Raw genomic sequence first — 21294 nt, forward strand, 5'->3', positions numbered from 1 at the left:
CTCCATATCTTTTTTAACATTTCATGTTATCAATTAATGTATATGACACTAAATCTCCAGTTTTCTCCCATATCCTCTTTACCGCTTCGTATTTTTCTTGTGCAGACTGCTTGTTCTGGGCAAATCTAAACACGTTAAGCAGATCTTTCCTGATTCAGCCTGCCTTCCTGCTTGAATCCCATTGTGTGTGAGAGAGATAAGATTTGTGCACCAGTTTTTAGGAAAAAGATGGAATAATGTCTTTCACAAATGCATTGCTGAATAAAAGGGTTGCAGGGAAGGACAAAAGAAGCAGCATTCAGGAGCAGCACAACTTAAGTGCTTCAATTAAAACTCTCAGGTGGAAAATAACTGCAGAAAGGCAGTTGTGGGGATGAAGAAAAGTTGTATCTTGATGGACTATAAGCACCGAGCAGCTTATGAGGGTATGAAATTTAAGGATTTTTCCTAGGGCTTTAAAAGTATTCAGAAAAAAACATGAAACAAAGCCCTCTCAGTAGCCCTCTCATTGGGTCAGAGGCTGAGCATTAATATTGATTTTTAAGTAGTACATCAAGATGGGAGCACTACTACTGTAGGTTTTCTTTTAAGAAAGGCAAAAGAACTTAAGCCACCAATATAATTGTGTACCATACAACTTAGCATCTTGCACACAATAAGAGGAATATTTGTGCTGACTAGGAAACAGCCAAAGATGCTGCTCTTTTGAGGGGGAAGAATAATGTTCCTAAATTCAGAAGATCCATCTCCTCCATTCTGTTTGTAATGACTCCAGGCTTCAGATCTTTCCACAAACATTTTACAGAGTTGTCATTTTATGCTAATGAGAAATACTGATGTGGACTTGGTTTTTTGAGTTTTGATAGTTTAACAAGAAAAAAGTCATCATGGAAATATATCAAGTCTTCGTCAGTAGGTCCCAAAAACTCACTATAGCACTTCCTGAAGGCTGTAATTTTGTTGAGAGAAGCAGAAATAATTTCAGCACTTATTGGTGACGATAAAAGACAACACATTTGAAGGAGAGCTGAATTAATGCACTGGAACTGCTTGAATTTATTTTGATTGAAATGGCAAGTACTGTAAAGCTTTTCAGAGGAGGGGGGAAATGATAATTGCACAATTTCACTGAGTGCTGTCCTATTATTCTACTTTGATCAGATCCAAGCAGATAGCTTATGTCAAGAATAGATAAAATACTAACGGCTGCAGTTTTTTTTCCAAAATTCCAGTGTCATTTGTTCAGTTCTGTTAGTCACTTGGATCAAAAAGGTCCTGAATCATCATATAGTGATTTTGTTACCTAAAAATTTGAACATATTTTGTCTCCAGTGACAAAAAATTCGGATAATTTGTGTTGCCAAGGTCAGTCACATGGGAGACTGAGAGGCTAAAACATTTTTCAACCGAAATGCTAAAATGGATGCCGGGACCAGATTTAAAAATTGATTATATTTGTTCCCCAGTGACAATTCAGAAAATTTAGGTTGCCAAGGTCAGAGATGTGGGAGGCCAGGAGGCCAAAATTTTTCAACTGAAATACTAAAAGAGATACCCATACTAGATTCATCATTAAATTTCTGCTAAAAAAATGGTATTGGTAACCTTGTTTAAAAAAATCGATTATATTTAGTCCCCAGCAACGAAAATTCATTTTACCAAGGTTAAAGACATGGGAGGTGAGGAGGCTAAAGATTTGTTCAACTGAAATGTTAAAGCAGATGTCAAGTTTCAGGGTTGAATTTGAATGTTGTTGGTTGCTTTTTAAAAAATCAACCATATTTTGTCTCCACCGATGAAAATTCAGAAAATTCGTGTTGCCAATGTAAGGGATGCGGGAGACCTGAAGGCCAAAATTTTTTTCAAAACGTATGCTGGGACAAGATTTGTCATTAAATACCATGCTTAAAAATGGAACATTGGTAGCCTTTTTTAAAAAAAATCGACTATTTGGCCCTCAGCAACGAAATTTTGAAAAATTGGTGATGGCAGAATTAGTCACATGGGAGGTTGGGAGCCCAAAATTTCTTTCAATCCAAATGCTGAAACGGATACCAGGATCAGATTCGTGGTTAAATTTCATGCTTAAAAATTGTGTGGCCAAGGTCAGGGATATGGGAGCCCTACAAATCAATTTATAACTTTTTTGAAATGCATTTTTCTGGATTCTTTTTGTTCTTATCCTGCCTCTCACTGTTAAAATAAACCTACCATTACAATTATAGACTGATCATTTCTTTGTCAGTGGGCAAACGTACAGAGGTTCAAATAATTTTTTCCCTCACTGTATATTTGGTCCCCAGCAATGAAAATGTGGAAAATTGGTAATACTGGAATTAGCGACACAGAAGGCCGTGAGGCCAAAATTCTTTTCAACCCAAATGCTGGAATGGATGCTGGGACCAGATTAATGGTTAAATTTCATGCTTAAAAATGGTGTTGGTTACTTTTTATAAAATCAACCATATTTCGTCTCCAACAATGAAAATACAGAAAATCCGTGTTGCCAATGTCTGGGACGCGGCAGGCCTGGAGGCCAAATTTTTTTTCAACCAAAATGCTAAAATGGATCCCGTGTCATGTTTCAGTGCTGAATTTCATGCTTAAAAATTGGTTGCTTTTTCTAAAAATCGGCCATATTTCGTCTCCAGTGATGAAAATTCAGGATATTCGTGTTGCCAAGGTCCAGAATGCCAGAGGCTTGGTGGCCAACATTTTTTCCAACTCAAATGCTAAACAGATGCTGGAAGAAGATTTGTGGCTAAATTTCATGCTTAAAATGGTGTTGGTTGCTTTTTAGAAAATAGACCATATTTAAGTGATGGCAAACCTTTTAGAGACTGAGTGCCCAAACTGCAACCCAAAACCCACTTATGCATTATCGAGTGCCGGTGGGTGTGGCCCATTGGCTGGGTGTGTCCATTTGGGTGGGTGTGGCCCATTGGCTGGGCGTGGCTGTGGTGGTAATGGCAGACTGGGAGGGAGTAAAAAGTTCAATCAATCAATTCCAACTTTGCAAGATCTTTTTTTCCCCGCGAGAAGTTGAAATTGATTGAACCTTGCACACGGCGGCAGAGTCCTAAAGTGAAAAGATTTTATAAAACCCAGCTGAAGGCCTAGGACTGGGATGATGGAGCGCGTGCTCACAGAATGCCGCCTCTGGCACCTGTGCCATAGGTTCATCACCACTGCCATATTTCATCTCCAGCAACGAAAGTTCGAAAAATTTGAATGCCAAAAATTCGAATGCCAAAGTCAGTGAGCAAAAACAATTTCAACCGAAATGCTAAAACTGATGCCAGGAGACCAAATTTCATCTCCAGCAAAAAAATTCAGAAAATTAGCTAAGATCAGAGATGAAATAGAACCAGATCCATCACCAAGTAACAATAATTCCATTTTGCAAGGTTTTAATCTGAATCTATTTGAACTACAAGGCTCTTACAAACTCAGGGCCTTTTGTGGTATATCTAATTCAGTCTGGAGTGGCAAAATAAAGGATAAATCTAGATATGAAATATATTTGAAGTAAAAGTCCTATCAGACATGTGAGGAAGATGGGCAAACAAGGATGTGAAAGGGAAACTCTGATAAAACTGCTGTTTTTTATTGGGAAGGAGACAAGACAAAATTTCAACCCAAAGATGCTGGACGGGAACATTACGCTTTAAAATAGTCAAAAGAAAATTAAAAGTTACTGTTCCATCCAAAATGTCAGATTTTAATGCTTGCTTACTCCGCTTATAGCCAGTTAATCAGTGTGGTAAGAATGGTTCCATCGCTTCCCTAAGCTACATATACCTATATAGCTAGACATACATTCTGAAACCAGGTTGTTGTTTTGAAAAGCCTAAAAATATCACGGTCTTCTCTCATCTCTCTCTATTTAAGAGTCTGAAACCAGGTTCCTTGCTCTTTAAATATGTTTCTGCATTTAATCGATTCAGAAATAACTTTATGCCTGTTAAGATCTGAACAGCATAAAACATGAAAGTTTTGTTCAACCTCAACTTTCCGCTCCCAGAATGGAAGCATACTGGCTGTGTGTGCATGTGTGTGCGTTTTATATTGGTGACCACATTTTCGTCGAAATTATTGTAACTCTTGTATTTCTGGACTGAATTTATTACTGGCCTCAGTTCCGTCGAAATTAACTTAACTTTTGCATTTGTTGAATTGTGCTGGGGCGACTTGTCCCTTTCCAGGCTAGGGAACTGAAGTCCATACATCTTAACATTGCTGTGATTGAAAAACACTGCATTAAAGAATTGGCAATTTCTTGATGGATGACAGAGCATCATGACAGATGCCCCAATGCTCTCCCGTTCATTCTTATTCATGACCTGTTTAGCTTGAAGCATAGCTTAAAAAAAAAAAAAAAGTCTTGAGCCTTGAGCTTCTTCTATGAAACAAAAGAAAGAGATCTAACCTTTCTAATAGAGGTCTTGCAGACTATTCACAGGGGAAATCAAAGAATTGGTCAAGTTACTGTACAGAAGAGCACAATGGTTGAGAGAGTAAGAAGCAGTCAATGAAAGGCAAACCAGGGATAGAAACTAGACCTCTTTCATTTATACAAAATCAGAATATTGTGCAGGAAGTCTGAAAACATGAGCTAAGTAATGCTTAGTTGTAAATATAATCCTATAAGAGCTTTGATACTCAGAGTAAAGGTAGTCAACATAAAATCCAAATAAAAGCCCATTTATTAATTCTAACCCAAATATTGCAAATATACAGAAAAATACCAGTACAAATTTATAATATAGCCAGGCATATTTACAAAACTCTACACATGGCTCCTTTTTGTTATCTTTTTCATGTTGCCTCAGACTGTACATCTTAGGAAATTCTGTATAGAGAAGTGCTATTAACAATGGCTTTTGGCTACACAGCATTCTGTAGCCATCCCACAGATGGTATGGAACAAGAATGGTCTGCCTTGCAGGCACATTAGGAAGACAATTATGCTTCAAAGCACATGCAATGGCAACACTGCCATGGTTGCTATGTTGCTTGGGCAACACAAAACAGTGAGAAATATGTCACATTATCTAGATATTCAACACTATGGGAGGAAGACTACCACTCCGCAGTGCAGATGTGTAGCAGTCGTTAAGCCCCTGATTTACTGGGCAGATTTTAGTTTATTGGAATGTTGTCACTGTGTCAGTCAATGTACTCTACTTTGAGAAGAAAAGGCCAATAGAAATGAGGCAAAGGAAGAGGTCCCTGGCCTGAGAGAGATAAATATCCGGTAACAAGATTTCTAAGCCTGTCAGAGATGCCTTAATACACAGGGAAATTTGACATATACTAGAAAGAGGAAGGAATACACATTGTGCTGGAGAAGATCTACGACAGGTTTTCTCCTATATTTCCAGTACCAGATTTCAGTCATCACATCCAATTTAGTTGAGCAATCTGATTCTGCACAGGGGGTTTCTGCACAAATATGTTTAAATGGTTTTAGAGTGAAATAAAGGACTACGTTTTAGTTCAGGAACTGGTAACCATGAGCTGTAAGAGATATCATTGCACTGTACACATGTTACTGATATATCGGGGATGCTTGTGTACTATCCAATACTATAAGCAAAAGATAACTTGTGGGAGTTTTATGTGGAACAGGTCTTCCAGGAACAGACATTTCTTCCTGCCCTTTCTCTTGTCTTATGAGTATTCCTGTTGGTGCATTTATCTTTTTCATTAGGGATCAACAATCTGGAAAGATTACTACTCTGGGCATCATTATATCATGCAATGGTACAAAGGAAGAAAAAGGATTAGAAACCACAGTAAGGGCACAAGAATTGAGAGGGATGGGGGACAAATTCAAGACAACCACTTGCTTTCAGGCTTCTCACTCTCATTTTATTGCTATCAAAGGAGAGTTCGAAAGCATTATAACTTTAGTAGCCTGATCTATATTGAAATACCAGCTAGCTTTTGAACAGCTAACAAATCCTAACTGGTCTGATGCAAGTCACCAGTGACAAGCTAACTGCATCTCAAACAGATCAAGCTTACTCTTAGGGTCTGTGTGAACATGAAATGAAATGAAAATGAATGATGAGACAAATATTAAGCAATTAATCACCAAAGAATGCTGACGATGGGTCATTTGCAAAAAGGAATGTGTATGCTAGACCGGGATGAGATTGTGTAACATATAACATTGGTGTTATTTGTAATTACCCAATTTAGTGCAATATAAGCTCGATTTCCTTCATTTTTAGTCAGTCCAGAGTCTTTGCATACTCTCCCACCCAACAACTATGATTTCCAATGCTGTGATAGCAGCATCTCAAGCATCATAACCTTTGGAAGTATATCTCAAGTACCAGATTGGTAGAGAAGAAGGGAAATCTCATGCACAGACCTTGAAGGGGTATTTTTTGCTGGTATGATCCTTTTCCAGATAAGACTGAAGGAAGGAAATAGATGAGTGAATATCATCATGCAAAACACCCTGAGATCCAGATGTAGAAATGAGCTGGAAAAAAAGGTTCTTTTCCATTTTTTTAAATAGTTCTACTTGCCAAGCCCAATTCTCAAATGAGGAAAAGTCAGTCACAATTCATTATTTTGAAAGAAACCGAAATTATATCTGAAACAAGAGTATTTTCTTATGGGTGTAATCCTTTAATGAAAGGACAAATAAAAAACACCAAAAACTAAGGTTAATGTTTATGAACATTCCTTTGGAGTGCAAATAAAAGGATTCCATTTGTTTTATAAATGAGGTGGGCAATATTGCTCAGTGTTTGGCAGCTTAGTTATCACTCTGGATGTAACAGCTGAACCTGGAAACAGTTTTCTAATATTTTGAAGCAAGCACATGGTATCTGTAATGGAATCCCTAAAATAGTCTTAAAATATTTTTAAAACGAAGAATCCTCCCCCAATGTTTTCCCCAAATTTAAGCAGGGAAAACCTCAAATTTCAATTTCAGTAACCATGTACTACTGTCTATACACTGCAGCTCTTCTCTCCACCATCAGTGGAAAAAACCTCACCATTGTTAGAGTTGGATTTGCCCAATTGTCTTTCAACAATTGATTGAAACATTCAGTCAGTTGCTGAATGTATTGAAATATATTCCTCTCCTTCCATCCCAACATGCACCCAAATATATTTTGGAGGATTAAAGAACCTCCCGGAGTAGAAACTGCAGGAGGGAAGCAATGGAGTCGCCCCATTGGAGAAACAGAAGAATACCCACATAAAATTTAAAGTTTGCCTATTGGCCTGGAGTGCTTTTAACTGGTCAACTGGTTTTCTAGTAGAATCAGTTTCTATCTAGACATCAAGACAGTTTGAATTAAATATTGTGAAGAGTCCATTTCTATTACTTTCGGAAAACCAAACATATGATTTCACAAGGCTATTGCAACAGTTTAACTACACTGATATAAAGAGGCTCATAAATCCACAATAGTAAAATGGTGCCGAAGTGGCAAGCACCAATCTATTGCTTTCAAGAAAACAGTGAAAAGGAAAATATTGAAACCTTCATAGTGCTGCCGCAAATAACAGGTTTTCTTCAAGAAGCTGATGTAATGTACTTAACTTGGTACCTAAACAATGTACCTAATTTGGTACCTAAACAATGTACCTAATTTGGTACCTAAACAATTTAAATAACTCTTACTTCTAACAGGTCTGTACTGCTTATTTTTTTTAGATTTTTTTTTTAAACAAACATCTCTTTCCATCCAGAGCTGTGCAGTTTGTTTTTGAATGTATGGCAGTACACATGCTAATTTCACAGTTCAGTTCCTTGGAATCATAGGATGTTGGGCTGCAGATGTATTTCAAGCCTTGGAGTCATCCTTATGTTACACAGTACACATCTACCGATTTGATTACATTTTAGATAAAACAAAAATAAAATGCATTTTGGCACACAGCCCATTGTGATGCTGGTTACCCACAATCTCTGCCCAGCATCTCATTGCTCTGTTTGCTAGGAGTGTTGTTGTGCTAAAGAGCTTCAATGCAATTTTATCACAGTGTTGGAATGCAGTATGTTTCCCATTTGGGGATTTGGGAGTTTCTTTCAGCAGCATAGTACATTGTACCTAGTAATGCTAATATTTAGTGAAATCCTTATTTCACAGTCCTATTAGTTCTCCTTCTAGATCTGGAGAAATCTGATTAAAATAAAATTATATTTAAATTAAACAGCTTTCCTTCTTCATTTATCAGAGTTGGAGAACATTGCCCTTCCCCTTAAAAATCTAATGCAATTCTTGCAGCTCTGTTGGTTTTAGATACTTGATAGAAGCAAAAGGAACATAGACTTTCTCAGATACAGGAAAGGCATCCATATCAGAAGTAAAATGGACTGTTGGCATTCAGGCCCCTCTATAGCAGCAGCCAAACTTAAGAAGTGTGCAATCCTGGTGAGACCATCACTACTCCAACAAATCCTGAGCAGAAAAAAAAAAACATTATAAACTAATATTTTGAATTAAGAATTCTTCTTAAGCTGGCTGTGGTAAATGTAAAGCTAGCCAGTCTCTTAAAACAGTTCTTGCCCCCATTATCTCAGAAATCGTATTGCCTTTTTAAACTGACATATGCTGAACAATATAGCCCCTTTATGGATTACTGCCTTGTCGTGGTGAAGGGGCTTGCGTAACTCAATGAAGCTATAAACTATGCCATGCAGGGCCACCCAAGACAGACAGGTTATAGCAGAGAGTTCTGACAAAATGTGATCCACTGGAGAAGGAAATGGCAAACCACTCCAGTATCTTTGCCATGAAAACCCCATGGACAGTACTAAAAGGAAAAAAGATATGACGCTGGAAGATGAGCCCCTCAGGTCGGAAGGTGTCCAATATGCTACTGGGGAAGAGCAGAGGGCTAGTACTAGTAGCGCCAGAAAGAATGAAGCGACTGGGCCAAAGCCGAAAGGACGCTCAGCTGTGGATATATCTGGTGGTGAAAGGAAAGTCCGATGCTGTAAAGATTTTTTCTCCATAGGAACCTGGAATGTAAGATCCATGAATCAAGGCAAGCTAGACGTAGTCAAAAAAGAGATGACAAGACTGAACATCGACATCTTAGGAATCAGCGAACTAAAATGGACAGGAATGGGTGAATTTAACTCAGATGACCATCAGGTATACTACTGTGGGCAAGAATCCCTCAGAAGAAATGGAGTAGCCTTCATAGTCAATAAAAGAATAGGAAAAGCAATACTGGGATACAATCCCCAAAATGACAGAATGATCTCAATTCGAATCCAAGGCAAACCATTCAATATCACAATAGTCCAAATCTATGCCCCAACCACTGGTGCTGAAGAGGATGAAATTGACCGGTTCTATGAAGCCCTACAGCACCTTATAGAATTAACACCAAAAAATGATGTCCTTATCATCATGGGGGATTGGAATGCTAAGGTAGGAAGCCAAAAGATAACGGAATAACAGGCAAGTTTGGCCTTGGAGTACAAAATGAAGCAGGGCACAGGCTAATAGAATTTTGTCAAGAGAATACGATGGTCATAACAAACACTCTTTTCCAACAACCCAAGAGACGGCTCTACACATGGACATCACCAGACGGTCAACATAGAAATCAGATTGACTATGTGCTCTGCAGCCAAAGATGGAGAAGCTCCATACAGTCAGTAAAAACAAGACCAGGAGCTGACTGTGGCTCAGATCATGAGCTTCTCGTTGCAAAATTTAGGCTTAAATTGAAAAAAGTAGGGAAAAGCACTAGGCCACTCAGGTATGAACTAAATCATATTCCTGATGAATATACAGTAGAGGTGACAAATAGATTTAAGAAACTGGATCTGATAGACAGAGTGCCTGAAGAACTATGGATGGAAGTTCGCAACATTGTACAAGAGGTAGCAACTAAAACCATCCCAAAGAAAAAGAAATGCAAGAAAGCAAAATGGCTGTCTGAGGAAGCTTTGCAAATAGCTGAGGAAAGAAGGGAAGCGAAAGGCAAAGGAGAAAGAGAAAGATACACCCAATTGAATGCAGAATTCCAGAGAGTAGCTAGAAGAGATAAGAATGCCTTCTTAAATGAACAGTGCAAAGAAATAGAAGAAAACAACAGAATAGGGAGGACCAGAGATCTCTTCAAGAAAATTGGAGATATGAAGGGAACGTTTCATGCAAAGATGGGCATGATAAAGGACCAAAATGGCAGAGACCTAACAGAGGCAGAAGAGATTAAGAAGAGATGGCAAAACTACACAGAAGAACTATACAAGAATGAGCTTAACATCCCAGATAACCACAATGAGATGGTCATGACCTCGAACCAGACATCCTAGAATGTGAAGTGAAATGGGCCTTAGAAAATCTGAGCAACAACAAAGCTAGTGGAGGTGACAGTATTCCAGCTGAGCTATTCAAAATCTTAAAAGACGATGCAGTAAAAGTGCTACACTCAATTTGCCAGCAAATTTGGAAAACTCAACAGTGGCCACAGGATTGGAAAAGGTCAGTTTACATTCCAATTCCAAAGAAAGGCAATGCCAAAGAATGTTCAAACTATCGCACCATTGCACTCATTTCACATGCTAGTAAAGTTATGCTTAAAATCCTACAAGCTAGACTCCAGCAGTATGTGGATCGAGAACTACCAGAAGTACAGGCAGGATTTCGAAGAGGCAGAGGAACTAGAGATCAAATTGCCAACATACGCTGGATCATGGAGAAAGCTAGGGAGTTCCAGAAAAACATCTACTTCTGCTTCATTGACTATGCAAAAGCCTTTGATTGTGTGGATCACAACAAATTGTGGCAAGTTCTTAAAGAGATGGGAGTACCAGACCATCTCATTTGTCTCTTGAGAAACCTATATGCGGGTCAAGAAGCAACAGTGAGAACCGACACGGAACCACTGATTGGTTCAAAATTGGAAAAGGAGTCCGGCAAGGCTGTATACTGTCGCCCTGCCTATTTAACTTATATGCAGAGCACATCATGAGAAAGGCAGGGCTAGATGAATCAAAAGTTGGAATTAAGATTGCCGGGAGAAATATCAACAACCTAAGATATGCAGATGATACCACTCTAATGGCAGAAAGTGAAGAGGAACTAAAGAGCCTCTTGATGCGGGTGAAGAAGGAGAGTGCAAAAGTTGGCTTGAAACTCAACATTAAGAAAACCAAAATCATGGCATCCGGCCCTCTCAATTCCTGGCAAATAGATGGGGAAGAAATGGAGGTAGTGACAGATTTTATTTTTCTGGGCTCCAAAGATCACCTCAGATGGGGACTGCAGCCAAGAAATTAAAAGACGCTTGCTCCTGGGGAGGAAAGCTATGGCAAATCTAGACAGCATTCTAAAAAGCAGAGACATCACCCTGCCAACAAAAGTGCGCATAGTCCAGGCCATGGCTTTCCCAGTTGCAATGTATGGCTGTGAAAGTTGGACCATAAGAAAGGCTGAGCGCAAAAGAATTGAGGCCTTTGAACTATGGTGCTGGAGAAGACTCCTGCGAGTCCCTTGGACTGCAAGGCGTTCAAACCGGTCAGTCCTAGAAGAGATCAACCCCGACTGCTCTTTAGAAGGCCAGATCCTGAAGTTGAAACTCAAATACTTTGGCCACCTAATGAGAAGGAAGGACTCACTGGAGAAGGCCTAATGCTGGGAAAGATTGAGGGCAATAGAAGAAGGGGACGACAGAGAATGAGATGGCTGGATGGAGTCACTGAAGCAGTAGGTGTGAACTTAAATGGACTCCAGAAGATGGTAGAGGACAGGAAGACCTGGAGGAACGTTGTCCATGGGGTCGCGATGGGTCGGACACGACTTCGCAATTAACAACAACAACAACAAAAACAATATAGAAAAACAATTCACAGTTGTCAGGTTCTTAGTTAACCAGGAGTGCCTAGAAAGATGCATGTTTAGGGGCACAGTCACTTGCCTCATCAGAATCATCATGGTAGCCAGTTTTAGTGGCACCAGGTACGTCAAGTCCTTCAAAGCCATTCGCTTCTGCATGTTGCTGCAGGACAGAATACCGGTGAACCAGAAATCTAGGAAAATGAAAAACACTGATGAAAGAACTATTGTACATTTGATTATATCAGTTCAGTCTCCTTTAAAGAGAAGTTAAAATAGAGATCTTTTGAAGGTCTTAATATATCGGTTGCTATTACTAATCTCAATTTCTTCAGTAAGCTGTTTTACAGTAACAATAAGCTATAAAAAGTGGAAGGAATAAAGCCTTCAAAATGATAGAAACTGAAAAAGTGGTCAGAGAAGTTACTAAGCCTAGATTCAGTAAACAGTGATTCTCATTATATTAGTGGTTCTCCAATTCTGTGATACCAAGTTCTCTCTAAATGATAAGCAATCCTCCATCCCCACCCCTTACACAACTAGACAACATTTCAGTGACTGGTGGATGATTCTGACAGATTGCCAGACTTTCCGAAAATCTGATCTGAGCTTTATTCCCGCTCTGGGTAAACCTCTTTTGGGGTTTGGTCAGGCAAATAAAAGTGAATGTTGTCACTGCTCTGATTTTGTCTATGCAAGCTTGTCAGCTTAAAAAAAAAAACCCCTCTCTTCCTCCCCCCCCCCCAGCTGTTCATGATTCTCAATGCCCCCCTCCCATTTCATGTCTCTCATTGTTCTAAATCTAAAAGCAGATTCTTCTAGAATATTCACAGCAGCATAGCCTCATATCTGGAACAATCAGCTGGCTCAAAGGGCCCAGAGGCTACCTTTCCCCCCCACTGCTTTCATTCAATCACAAAGCCCAATTCTGGAAACAAACAAAATCAATGACAAATCGAGACAAAAAAAAAAAAAAAAAGGAGAGAGTTTAGCAGTATTACTAACACTCAGTTTATAGGAACACATGTCTTGTTTCTCCTCATATAAGGATGACATTGCTGCCAATACATTTCAGTCTCATTCTGTTGCTTCCACATCTATGTAACAAAGATGGCATTTTTTTCCCTTACAGCTCTATTTGTCATTCTCCCCTCTGAGGCTCACCTTCCCCCACAGACGTATTTCTTAATGATGACTACTCCAGCGACAGCAGTGATGAGCATCAAGGCAATTACAGCCAGGATGACTGGAGTAGAGTTAGAAGAAGTGTTCTGTAGGAAGAAAGCAGAGAGCTGTCTAAAGCTTTAAGTAACACATTATTAGACACAAGACCATTATAGTTACAAAGTGCTTCTCTAATGATCTTTCTATCATCTCTCAATTGCTCCTTACCAAAAGGGCCTCTGCACTCGTCTTGAATGCGGCACAGATTTGGAAAAGCAAAAAAAAAAAGAAGAAAGAAATTTGAAAAAGGTGAAGCCCTTTGCAATTAGATTCCCTCCCTCAAAATGCTAATCAGCAGCTAGTCTGCAAAGCAACTGGTCTCAGTAGCTTGTTTCCGAAGCTCATTTATCAGAATGACTGCACAAAATCGAGGTTAGTAGTATCAGAAAAATGAATGAAAATTTATGAAAAATACTTCTTGGGCATTCTCCCTCTTTTTAGACTATGTTAAAATGTTTTCCCTTATCCACCAGCAGATTTTTTTCTTTTCACTTTTTTGCGTAGCCTACCGAGGGGCTTAACTTCAGGTAGTTGCTTGTGCACTTTTGCTTCAGATCTGTCTCTTTACGTTTGGGATTCTTCCCACCTACACATTTGTCCCCTGGAATCTTCCGATATCTGAAAATTAAAAACAGTTTTAATAGGGTAATTGGGGATATAACAATAACAATAATAGAGTTGGAAGGTTTTCTAGTTGAACCTCCTGCTCAGGCAGGAAACCCTATGCCATTTCGGACAAATGGCTGTCCAGTCTCCTCTTAAAAACTTCCAGTGTTGGAGCATTCACCACTTCTGGAGGCAGGTTGTTCCACTGATTAATTGTCCTAACTGTCAGGAAATTTCTCCTTAGTTCTAGGTTGCTTCTCTCCTTGATTAGTTTCGATCCATTTCTTCTTGTTTTGCCTTCAGGTGCTTTGGAAAATAGTTTGACTCCCTCTTCTTCGTGGCTGCCCCTGAGATATTGGGACACTGCTATCATGTCACCCCTCGTCCTTTTCTTCATTCATTAAATTTTCTTTTAATGAGTGAGAGCATCTCAAGCTAGCAAAGATCAGCTATCTATGTCAGTGCCAGTTCAGAACAGGGAAGTTGAAGGCTATTTATTTGTCTGATTAATCTTGAGTTATCTCGAGCTCTAAAATACTCCCCTACAATCAGCCTTATTTTTGGAGTGGCCCTTCAAAATGATATTTAATATGATGGCATACAATCAATGAATGTTCTTATCAAGCTCTATGCTCTCAAAATATTTCATCAATAAAACTTTTGGGTCAATGTAAGATCTAAATCAGGAGATTATGGGACCCTAAAAGACCCAACAGTTTAAAACATATTTATTTTATAAAAGGATCCACAACCCTAAGGCCATCTTCCAATTTCTCTTGCTGGCTAAGGACATCAATTTGCATGCTGCTGCTGATGTATTAGAATCTTACAAGAAAATTACCCGCTGGTTTTTAATAGCTCTTGCTTCCCATACAAGCAGAATTCCAAGTCATGACCCTTCAGCTCTGGCTGCTCCACACATTCAGACTGATTTTCTGGGCGGAAATAGCCAAAATCACTAGGAGAAGAATAAATAAACAAATACATAAAGAAAAGCCACTGACTTCATCTGAAACATATATGCACATTTACACAAATAATTATTGATATTTAGCTTATGTATGTAGAGAAGAGCGTAAATATTTTGACTGTTATCATGATACTTGTGGTTTTATAAATATCTGCAGAGGGGACAGGTGATTATTAAGATGCTTTATCATGAATGTGATGCATACATACACACACATATACACACACGTGCATGCATACCCTTTCAAAATAAATAATGAAAGGTCTTTCGGTGGCAGGCAGTGCAAGCAGAGCAAGCAGAGGAAGATACAGAAATGACAGGTGTTCCTGATTTCTGTTAGTTTCTCAGCTATAGTCTTCTATTTGATGGTGCCTTCCCAATTCAGTATGAAGATGGTATTCCTGAATGCCAGTTTAGAAAACAATAAAATTATGATAACATTCAGGATCAACTGGCTGTGCACTATTGACCTTACCTAACGCGTATTACAGAGATCTGGTTGGTGGAAAAGATGAGGTGAAATTGTCCCTGTTCTCTTTGCCATACTGGTCTGGGGACAAAAAGTCATAGTTGCTTCAGTTTATAATGACTTCACTCCCAACAAAGTGCCCTGCTTAATAGCCCTAGGAGTTTTGAATGTTTGCCTTTCAGCAGAAATGACCAGAACAAAATGAAGATTCACCTGAATTACAGAGAGTCCTTGGGCTAACAATCGTAATTGGGATTGGAATTATCAGCACTGAGCAATGTGCTGGCAAAGCACAATGTCATGTGACCACATTGCTTAGCAGCAGTGATCCCAGCACTCTCTGATGCTGTCATTAAATGAGAATTGTTCATTAAGCGAGTCCCAGGTGCTTTGCAAACAGACTAGTAAGCAGATAAGGATGGCATGAGTGCTGTGGGGCCAGTGATGGCTGTTGCCGGGCAGGGGGAAGGTGCCAGAGTGGCTCATAAGAATACGGTAACTACTTGTATTGTTAACTCCACGGACCAATCGTTTCCTCTATTGAGCTTACTGTATGGTAGGTTTCCAGACTGATGACATCATCCCACTTCATTACTTACAGTATGCATATCTTACTTTCTTGGGATTTATTCAGGATTTCAAACACTAGGCTATCCTGAACTATACAGGTAGTCTTCCACTTACAACAGCTCATTTAGCAATAGCAATAGCACTTAGACTTATATACCGCTTCACGGTGCTTTACAGCCCTCTCTAAGCAGTTCACAGAGCCACCATATTGCCCCCCCCAACAATCTGGATCCCCATTTTACTGACTTCAGAAAGATGGTAGGCTGAGTCAACCTTGAGCCAGGCAGAACCAAACTCCTCTCAGTGAGCAGTGAGTTAGCCTGAAATAGTGCATTCTAACCCAGTGGCTCTCAACCTTTCTAATGCTGTGACCCCATAATACAGTTCCCCATGTTGTGGTGACCCCCAAGTGGGTGTGGCCACCAATAAGAGGGAGTAGGACAGCTAGGGAAAAGGGAAAAAAATGGCAGACAGCATGGTTTGGCGACCCCCGTGAAATGGTCGTTCGACCCCAAATGGGGTCCCAACCCACAGGTTGAGAACCACTGTTCTAACCACTGTGCCACCATGGCTCTTTTTTTAGTGATTTGGTCAAAAGTTACAATGGCACTGAAAAAAGTGACTCATAGCTGTTTTTTACCCTTATGGCTACTGCAGCATCCCCATGGTCATGTGATCAAAATTCAGCCATTTGGCAACTGACTGATATTTATGATTTATGATGCAGTGTCCCAGGGTCATGTGATTACCTTTTGTAACTTTCTAACAAGCAAAGTCAATCGGGAAGCCAGATTCACTTAACAACCGTGTTACTAACAACTGCTATGATTCACTTAACAACTCTGGCAAGGAAGGTCATAAAACAGGTAAAACCGACTTAACAAATGTTTTACTTAGCAAACTTTGGGTTCAATTGTGGTCATAAGTTGAGGACTACCTGTATTTGGCCATGTAGTAGGACATGCTCTGAATGGTACTGTTCTGGACATCACTGAGTTCCATTTTTTCATGGACAGGTCATTAGGTAGCAAGTTTTAGTTTGGTGCAAGTAACTTGTTGCCTTCCATATTTTGGATTACAACTCTCAAAATCTCTTATTGTTAACCATGATGACTTAGGGCATTAGGTTGTCTAGTCCTACTTTAGACAAATTATGAGTCTATAAAATTTGTAGGGATGGAAGATTTACTAAGAAATGTACAATGATGGCTCCTAATTGCCTTGGAGGAAGCATGTTCCTGTTTTAATATCTCATGATTCTACTGAAGTTCCAATCAACTGCTCGAAAAAAGGAAATAACACAGATAGTTCATGCAATGCAATGATAAAAATACTGGCAAGCAAGTTTGCTAATTTTCCAGGAAGTTCAGAGTGGTAGAAGAAAGCTTAAACAAATTCTATTAAATCCAGGTTAAAGCACATATTCGGGCTTCTCCTGTTGCCATTTTGGGAGTACGATATTCAACAACAGCACAGTATCTCAGTTCTTGAATGATCATCAAGATTCCTGTCATATAACAGATAAACAGTAAGTTTGCTGAGAGGAAGCCTTATCCTGATCCTCCCAACAAACTTACCTAAGATGACTGGTTTTTACTTTCATTAACAATGCAAATCAGAAATCTGGTCCTACCATTTTACTGATCCACTAATCTTTAAGAAACAAAAATGGGACACTGTATGAAACAGCCAGCTAGTGCTTAACAAGCCTGCTGATATCTCACTACCATTATATAACCTGTTTGCAAACATTCAGCTGATGAGCTGGTTAGTGAAGATTCCCATATTTCCAGAGGACACTTTTTTTTTTTTGCATTGCGCTTCCAACTGCCTACTCATTTTCCAGAATAAACATCTAATTTGTAATACATTAAATATTTAAGCCACACATGTATATTATTGAATGTATTATATTCATTCATGTATTGCTTGAATGAAAAATACATCAAAAAATAGGACTTGTGCAACTTCTGGTTCTGGTTCGTGGCGTCACTAGTCGCACAGGGAGACTTGTCTCGTCGGCTAGCCTTCCCTCCGTCGCTGGACCCTTATACGGGTCCAAAGTCGCTCTGGAGGGTGCGACTTCCGTCGAGGAGGCTGCTGTTTGACTTCGGAGGAGCGGCAGCTCCTCCAGCTGTCCAGACGATCTCCGAGAGCCGACAGAGAAGATCAGACAGTAAAATGGCCGATCGCCCTATCGCTTCAGATCACAAGTCAGAGAACACCTAAGCTGTGAATGCCCCCATGGTGAACCCAGGTGAGAACTTTCTTTTGTAATACTCTCTATTCTACTTTTCTTTCCTTTTTCTTTTTTTTGGCACCTGTAAGAGCTTTTTAGAACTATTTTCCTGGCTTGAAAAGGCAGCTTCTATTTTTTATGGGAAGAAAGGTGTTTTATAAATATATAAAAAGACTATATTTCACTTCTATAGATATTTTTCTTTTGGATACAAAACAGGAAAGAAGAACTGTACTATCATTCTATGTGGGAAAACTATTTCTTTTTTTATATTATACATCAAAGATAGAAAAAAGGAATTGATCTTTGGAAAAGACTTTTTTTGACTGAGGGCATCTAGTGGCGAAAATTTAATACTGCAGCTTCTGCTTATTTTCTTTAAAAGATGGAACACTGAACTTCAAAAGACTTTGGAGGGGGAAAGATAAGCTGTGTAATTGTGAGAACTGTGGGGGTGGATATTGTTTACATCAAATATAGCCTCCACAAAAAGAAAAAGAGACCTTGCTTTAATTATTAGTATCAAAATGGAGAAACCTCAGCTACAATTAAACTATGCGCTCATACTGGAAAAGATTTATGAGGCCACTGCAGAAATATGTGCCACAATTAAAAACTCTATTTTAGAACTAAGATTCAGAGATTCTACTACATATGCTCAAATGGATGTCCATGTTACATCTGACTATGGTATAAATCAAAACATACCAGAAGAGGAATCTATAGAGATAAAAGAGGAACTTATTTCACCTGACAACCCTCTCTTCTGCAACTTAGAGAAACAGAAGAAGCAAAGACTAAGATCTCAAACTACAAAGCAACAATGCTGCAAGGAGAAGAGAAAAAGATCTCTGTCGCAGAGGAAAGGATTTATACTTTCTCAAAGGCTATTGCAAGCAATAAAAGTGGATCCACTGGCTGAAAGGAAAGCATCTTTATGGAAACCTGTTTGGCATAGAAAAAAATCCAGAATTAGATTCAAAAAGAAATTTAAAATTGTGTAATAGATTTAAAGGCAATGTTGGTTTTTATGGATTTTAAGGATCACGATTCAGAGTTAGAAATAAGAAAAATGCAATTATAAACATGTATGTTGGCTTTATGGATTGTAGCAAAGATTTTATATATATATATATATATATATATATATATATATATATATATATATATATATATATATATATAATGTTTAGATTAAGAATGTATTTTTTGGAATAATAATTGGCTTTGATGGAAATCATGTACTGGAATCAAAAAATGTTGAGTTTTTTTTTTTAGAGTGGGATTTTGAAGTGTTTAAATTAATTAGATGATTTTTTTGTATATTAGTATAGACTTGATAAGGTGGAAGTTGAAGTTTGGGTAATGAATTGATAATTAAGGTTTAACATTTTTTTTTAACCAAGTTGATTAGGAGTTTGAAAGTATCTGGAAGAGATATTTGAAGTGACAATTTGTTGATGTAAAACTATACTTGATTATGGTAATTTTAAACTGACATATATGTTTAATTAGAATTAAGAATGCATTTTTTGGAATAATAGATTGACTTTGATGGAAATCATGTATTGGAATTGAAAAATGTTGAGGTTTTTTTTTTCTTTTCTCTTTTTTAGAGTGGGACTTTGAAGTTTTTAAATTAATTAGTTTTTTTCTTCTATATTAGTATAGATTTGATAAGGTATCAACTAATTGGATGGAGGTTGAAGTGTTTGTAATGAATTGATGATTAAGGTTTAACTTTTTTCAACTAAGTTGATTAAGAGTTTGAATGTATCTGGAAGAGATATTCGAAGTGACAATTTGTTGATATAAAACTATATCTGATTATGGTAATTGTAAACTGACAAAGTTGTAAAACAGGTTTAGTAGTAATAGAAATTTAATTTAGAAATGGAATATATTAAATGTACTAGTTATTTGAAGGAGATTGAGAGATGACAGTGAATGTACTAAGTTGAGCTGTTTATCTATGCTTGTATTTTGGAATGTTTGTTTACCCAAACACCATGGTGTGTTTTAAGTACTTTTTGTTAAAATTAAAAAACCAATAAAATATATTAAAAAAAAAATAGGTCTTGTGCCAAAATGAAAGGCATAACATACATTAGAATTTTAGAACAATGGTATTAATGTTTGTTGAATCCTACTGCAGTGAGAAATGCCTTTTTTAAAGAAACATTGAAAAGTACAGCCATAACTGAGAGCATACTGTAAGTCCATCTCAAACAAACCTATTAATAAAACGTGGTAATCATAACCAGCTTCTAGCACAACTCTTATTGCTTGCTGTAGTAATTTCTGACACACTAACTCACATTGCTTTCTCTAGTTTACTAATGGTCACTCATTGCAATAGTTGTAGTTTGGACTATAACTGTGTTATGCCATGTCATGCACAGAAGGTGGCAGTGCTCACACTTCATTATTTATTTTTTAATTCATTTAAATGTGTTTATTAATGTGGTTAGTGTGGTTCTAAAGTACTATGGTTTTTGAATCCAGCCACTGGATTTCATAAAACATGTATAGCTTTGCAATTAGATCAGAACTAAGCCACTATGATTTGTTCATCAATCGTGCTTAAAACAAAGCATATTTTACTGCTATATGTAAATCAAGACATTGTCTAATGTCTGATGTGACGTGTTATAGGTCACCAGTGAGACAGATCAACTTCCCTAATGACAATGGAGCTGGATTCTGCTGTCACAGTCTGAGAAAATAGAAGAGACTTGAAAATGGCAATAAGAAAATTGACAGAGAATTCCGATCCAGTGGAGTAGAACAAAGGAAGCAGAAAAATGGGGCCTGACCTGGGAGCAATCCCAGAGGACGGGGGGGGGGGACTAAGAAGGCACACAATGTCTCTGGTACAGTTCAGCCACATGATACAACTGAAAATCTTGAGCAAATACTGTGCCATTATTACTGCCTATAGGTAAGCTCTGGTGGAAAAATAAAGACGGAAAAAAGTAATAGCTCTAACCATTTCATAACACTTAAAAAAAGACCAAGAAAGGAAAATGCCATTCTAAGCATCTAATGGAGTTTCCAAAAGCAACTTATGAAAGCTTATGCCTTGTAGTAAAATGTGTTAACTGAAAAAGGTGCTACCAGATTCTTGATTTTTAGCGTACCAAAGAAAGTCATCTAATGTGCAAATGCAGACAGATGGCTGCTTGGTCACAATGTAGTCCCGGCCATTTTTACAGACAGAGGATTTGCGAAGGCGTCTGTATTCTTCCTTGTAGCCCAGTATGCATCCATCTGTGGGATTACTGGGATTGCTGGAATGAGCCAACCATTTTGTATAGTCCTTTTCTTCACCTGAGGAAAGAATAATGGCCAGATTTCTAAGATTGCCAAAAGAAACTAGAAAGAG

At 38.3% G+C, this 21294-nt stretch overlaps 1 protein-coding gene across 1 annotated transcript in view; it reads right to left on the reverse strand.

The window, feature by feature from the left end:
- Positions 1–4683: 4683 nt before the first annotated feature.
- SORT1 (sortilin 1) overlaps positions 4684–21294 on the reverse strand; it is a 57083-nt gene continuing 40472 nt past the window's right edge. Inside the window, exons 15-20 of the mRNA XM_039323149.1 lie at positions 21050–21239; positions 14503–14619; positions 13565–13673; positions 12996–13102; positions 11914–12025; positions 4684–8435 (exon numbers count right to left, since the gene is read on the reverse strand). Coding sequence (XP_039179083.1) covers positions 8421–8435; positions 11914–12025; positions 12996–13102; positions 13565–13673; positions 14503–14619; positions 21050–21239 — 650 coding nt within the window. The 3' untranslated portion in view covers positions 4684–8420. The remainder of the gene's footprint in view (positions 8436–11913; positions 12026–12995; positions 13103–13564; positions 13674–14502; positions 14620–21049; positions 21240–21294) is intronic.

The sequence above is a fragment of the Crotalus tigris genome, unplaced genomic scaffold (assembly GCF_016545835.1).
Source record: "Crotalus tigris isolate CLP2741 ecotype Arizona unplaced genomic scaffold, ASM1654583v1 scf7180000024167.7108832, whole genome shotgun sequence".
NCBI lineage: Eukaryota > Metazoa > Chordata > Lepidosauria > Squamata > Viperidae > Crotalus > Crotalus tigris.